Source organism: Scomber japonicus, chromosome 24 (genome assembly GCF_027409825.1).
Source record: "Scomber japonicus isolate fScoJap1 chromosome 24, fScoJap1.pri, whole genome shotgun sequence".
Classification (NCBI taxonomy): Eukaryota; Metazoa; Chordata; class Actinopteri; order Scombriformes; family Scombridae; genus Scomber; species Scomber japonicus.
Window position 1 is genome coordinate 1,164,462 of NC_070601.1, and position 4,783 is coordinate 1,169,244.

The following is a 4,783-nucleotide window of genomic DNA, read 5'->3' on the forward strand; positions in this document are numbered from 1 at the left end:
CTCGAATTTTGGAAACTAGAGTAACTGTTTTTTAAAAAAGATGAAAAGCATCTAAACCAAAGAAATGAAACATAAATGAAGATGTTTGGGAGGAAGATGACATCACCCCCCCCCACACACACACACCCAACCCCCCCCCCCCCCCCATCTCTCTTGATTTCAGTCGCTTCTTCTTTAAAAGAAATACCGAAACACATCAAGAAACGAGAAGAGAAGCTTGATATTTCTGTTTCCATTTGTACAGAAAGAAGAAGAGTGTGTGTGTGTGTGTGTGTGTGTGTGTGTGTGTGTGTGTGTGTGTGTGTGTGTGTGTGGGAGAAAATGTGTGTTAGTGTTGTGTGTCACCTGGCGCAGCAGCTCTTCACCACTTCCTGTTCCATTTCAAGTCGACAGAGGAAGAACGGGGCTCAGTTTGCTTCGGTGTGTCGTCTCAGTCGGTTCGTCGCTGCTCGACCAAAAAAAAAAAAAAAACAAGTTTGAAGAAAAACCCTCCCGTCGCCCGTTGAGTCGTTTGTTGTAGTTTTTCTTTTGGTGGGAAGCCAGTTTGGGATGGCGCTCCAGATGTGGATGTCTGGCCTGCTGGTCCTCGCCGCTGTCGTTCCTTCAGCAGGTAAAAACACACCAAACCTTCACCGACTTCATCTTGACTTTTTTAAACGCAGGAGAACAAAAAAACAAACATATTGAAACTTTTAGAAGCAGCTGTGATTTACTTATTTATTTTTAGGTGACCCACTTCCACTTTTTTAGGGTTTGTATATTACTGACCAACGTGGTTTATGGGGACCGTTGATGGGTCGGAGCCGTCGTTCAGTCACACCTGTGTGTTTCCTGTTTTTTGAAAGGTTGAAATGTGTGTTGTGATTAAAAACACAACAAAAAAAAACTAAAAACTAACTAAAAAGGCTTTATTTCTATTTTAGTTTGTGTTTTTGTTCTTTTTTTTAGGCTTTAAATTACAAATTAAATTCGAATTTAATTATAAAAGCACACAAAGAAACAAACGAACATGTCGACTCTGCAGCTCCAAACAAAGAAATGTGTTTTTTTTAATAATATAATAATAATAGAGTCTGTTTTTAAAAAGAGTTTAATGCAACGTAATTATTGGATCTTTAAAGTGAACAAAAAAAAGTGAAATAAATAAAGAAAAACATTTTTTTTAAATCACCAAATTATAATTCAGATGTTGTTTTTGACAGAAATCAAAGCTCGTAAGTGTTTCTGTAAATGTTTAACTTCCTGCGAGGATTTTCAAATGCAAACTTTAAAAAAATAAGTTTAAGAAAATAAAGTTGATGCTCGGCAGCTGGCAGCCATGTTGCTGCAGAGTCTGCAGGTTCACTCACAAGTCTAATTTCTCTCCTTCTTTTTTTTAAATCTTTTATCTTTTTATTTTATTCGTCTGATTAATTTTGAGTTCAGATTAAATATAATTCGGTTAGCCGGTCGAGCTAACTGTAGCAACGTGTAGCTTTAACAAGTCTGATTAACACACGAGCTAATGGAGGCTAACATTAGCATCAACACAAAGAGGAGCTGTGTGTTTTTATCAGTAAATAAATAAAATTAGTCGTTTATATTTTGCTTTTCTTCCTAAAATAAATCAATTATCTTACAGCAGCTACAGTTAACATCTTTGTTGCACATGTACACTTCACTTTCAATATTTTTTTTTTTAAATTGATTTTTTTATCATTTATTTAAATATATTCCCGTCATTGAGAGCGTGTTTTATAGTTTAAATGACAAATAAATGTACTTAAAACTTCCCTAAATGCTTCCACCTGTACAACATAACGTCTGCTGCCATGGCAACAACATAAACTATATTTGGCACAATTAACGCATGAATTAATCGATCCATATTTTTATATTTTATATGTATTCAGAACCTCCTCTGCTTATCTTACAGGTTAATATGACGTAGAATCTGATTTTTAAAGCCAATAAGAAACTTCATTAACTCAAACTAAACAGGTTTAATGGTTTTAATAGGGTTTTTTATTGGTTGCTTCTTTCTATAAAGTCCTCAAATGTGTCTTAAACCAACAGCGAGGAGCGAAAATGAACATTAACCCTTTAAACAGGCATGAGTGGAAAATAATATGTGAAATTTAAAATCCTATCTATCTCATTTACACCTAAAGTAAAACATTTATTTTGGGTTTTTATGAGTCGTATCTCCTCCAAGACACGTTAAAAATGGTCATAATGGTAAAAACAACGGAATGCTTTATTATAAGTGGTCATTAAAATAAAAAAACTAGTTTCTAAACTGATTTTATAATTTCTATCAAAGTATAAACCGAACAACAAGGCTTAAATTCTACCGATCCAGTTCAGTTCAAGGCCCATACAACTAATCCTGCTTCAAGGCCCAAACAACTAATCCTGCTCCAAGGCCCATACAACTAATCCTGCTTCAAGGCCCATACAACTAATCCTGCTTCAAGGCCCATACAACTAATCCTGCTTCAAGACCCAAACAACTAATCCTGCTTCAAGACCCATACAACTAATCCTGCTTCAAGGCCCATATAACTAATCCTGCTTCAAGACCCATACAACTAATCCTGCTTCAAGACCCATACAACTAATCCTGCTTCAAGACCCATACAACTAATCCTGCTCCAAGGCCCAAACAACTAATCCTGCTTCAAGGCCCATATAACTAATCCTGCTTCAAGACCCATACAACTCATCCTGCTTCAAGGCCCATACAACTAATCCTGCTCCAAGGCCCATACAACTAATCCTGCTTCAAGGCCCATACAACTAATCCTGCTTCAAGACCCATACAACTAATCCTGCTTCAAGGCCCATACAACTAATCCTGCTTCAAGACCCATACAACTAATCCTGCTTCAAGACCCATACAACTAATCCTGCTTCAAGGCCCATACAACTAATCCTGCTTCAAGACCCATACAACTAATCCTGCTTCAAGGCCCATACAACTAATCCTGCTCCAAGGCCCAAACAACTAATCCTGCTTCAAGGCCCATATAACTAATCCTGCTTCAAGACCCATACAACTCATCCTGCTTCAAGGCCCATACAACTAATCCTGCTCCAAGGCCCATACAACTAATCCTGCTTCAAGGCCCATACAACTAATCCTGCTTCAAGACCCATACAACTAATCCTGCTTCAAGACCCATACAACTAATCCTGCTTCAAGACCCATACAACTAATCCTGCTTCAAGACCCATACAACTAATCCTGCTTCAAGACCCATACAACTAATCCTGCTTCAAGACCCATACAACTAATCTCGTTCTAATCGTCCCTTCATAATACAACCACAACCTCTAACTCTACATAATGTCTCAAACTAAAGCTCAATCCCAACATTAAAGCTGCAAGCAGCGATGAACGGGCCCTCGCGCCCCCACGCATGTCGGGCTGTGTCTCAGTTGCAGAATGTAGCATCACCAAGGTCTTATGTCTCAGTTGAGTTAATTTCAGGTGTAAATACTTAAGATTATGGGAGTAATCAGTGAAAGACTGAAGCAAGTGACTTCCTGTTGCCAGTAGGTGGCGCTATGACTGTCACTAAATATGAGACTGTACATGTGTTCAGACCGGGACACTGAAGACGCATCTGAAATTTGGAAAAGCTCAGACCATGTGGAGTCAAGTTATGAGGGTTTGAAATTTCATGGCGAAGGATCGAATGGTGAAGGAAATTGTCGGCGCCGCCACGGCCAAACCGGATCCCTAATCAGAAAGTTTTTGATAGCTTTTCATCTCCAATGTCTCAAGATGTTTCTGAGTGAATTTGAAGTCGGTCAGATTAAATCTCTAGGAGGAGTTCGCTCAAATGCGATGAGTGGAAAACGCCGAAATGGCGGCAAAAACGCAGATTCGATACAAAATGGCCGACTTCCTGTTGGAGAGAGGATATGGGTCCAAGAGACTTTTTTGTGCGTCTTTACACGATACATATGTGTACCGAATTTCGTTTGTCTACGACAATCTCAGTGGTGGGGCTCGCTTTTTTAAATTTTCTAGGGGGCGCTATTGAGCCATTTTGCCATGGCCATTTTGGCGGACCTTAAAATATCAAATTTTTCGCCGGGTCAGATATGATTGCACATTTTGGTGACTTTTCGGGCACGTTTAGGCTGTCAAAAAGGCGTTTGTTTTGTGAGACGAATAATAATAATCTTTACAGATACTGTAGTGCTTGGGCTCTAATTAAGTGTGTACGTAAGCTGTTCCTGCCGAGCATCGTCACTGCTGAATCCTGCAGGTCTAAAAAGGTTCACTGAAGTATTTCGGGGTGTTTTAAGGAAACATTTCTGGATTATAAAGTTGATGTGAAGTTAATATGAAGCTTCAGCATCTGAATGAGTCAAATCTTCATCTTCTATGTTTCAGCGTTAGTGTTTTTAGTGTCAAAGTCTTTTTGTTCCTATACTTCCACCACAGAGAAACATATATATACTATATATACTATATACACTATACTATATATATCTATCTATATATACTTCCACCACAGAGAAACAGGAAACACTAAGAGGGAGTCTGATGCTAAAAAGAAGTACTACGTCTACTACTATTACTACTACAAAAAGTACTATTACTACTACAAAAAGTACTATTACTACTACTACAAAAAGTACTATTACTACTGCTACTAAAAGTACTATTACTACTAAAAGTACTACTATTACTACTGCTACTAAAAGTACTATTACTACTGCTACTAAAAGTACTATTACTACTGCTACTAAAAGTACTATTACTACTAAAAGTACTACCTCTACTACA

General features: G+C 38.0%; 1 protein-coding gene across 1 annotated transcript in view; it reads left to right on the top strand.

The window, feature by feature from the left end:
• The first annotated feature begins 430 nt into the window (after positions 1 to 430).
• Positions 431 to 4,783, top strand: part of LOC128354310 (T-cell surface glycoprotein CD3 zeta chain-like) — a 24,475-nt gene continuing 20,122 nt past the window's right edge. The window contains exon 1 of the mRNA XM_053314555.1: positions 431 to 610. Within this exon, the coding sequence (XP_053170530.1) occupies positions 550 to 610 (61 nt within the window). The 5' untranslated portion in view covers positions 431 to 549. The remainder of the gene's footprint in view (positions 611 to 4,783) is intronic.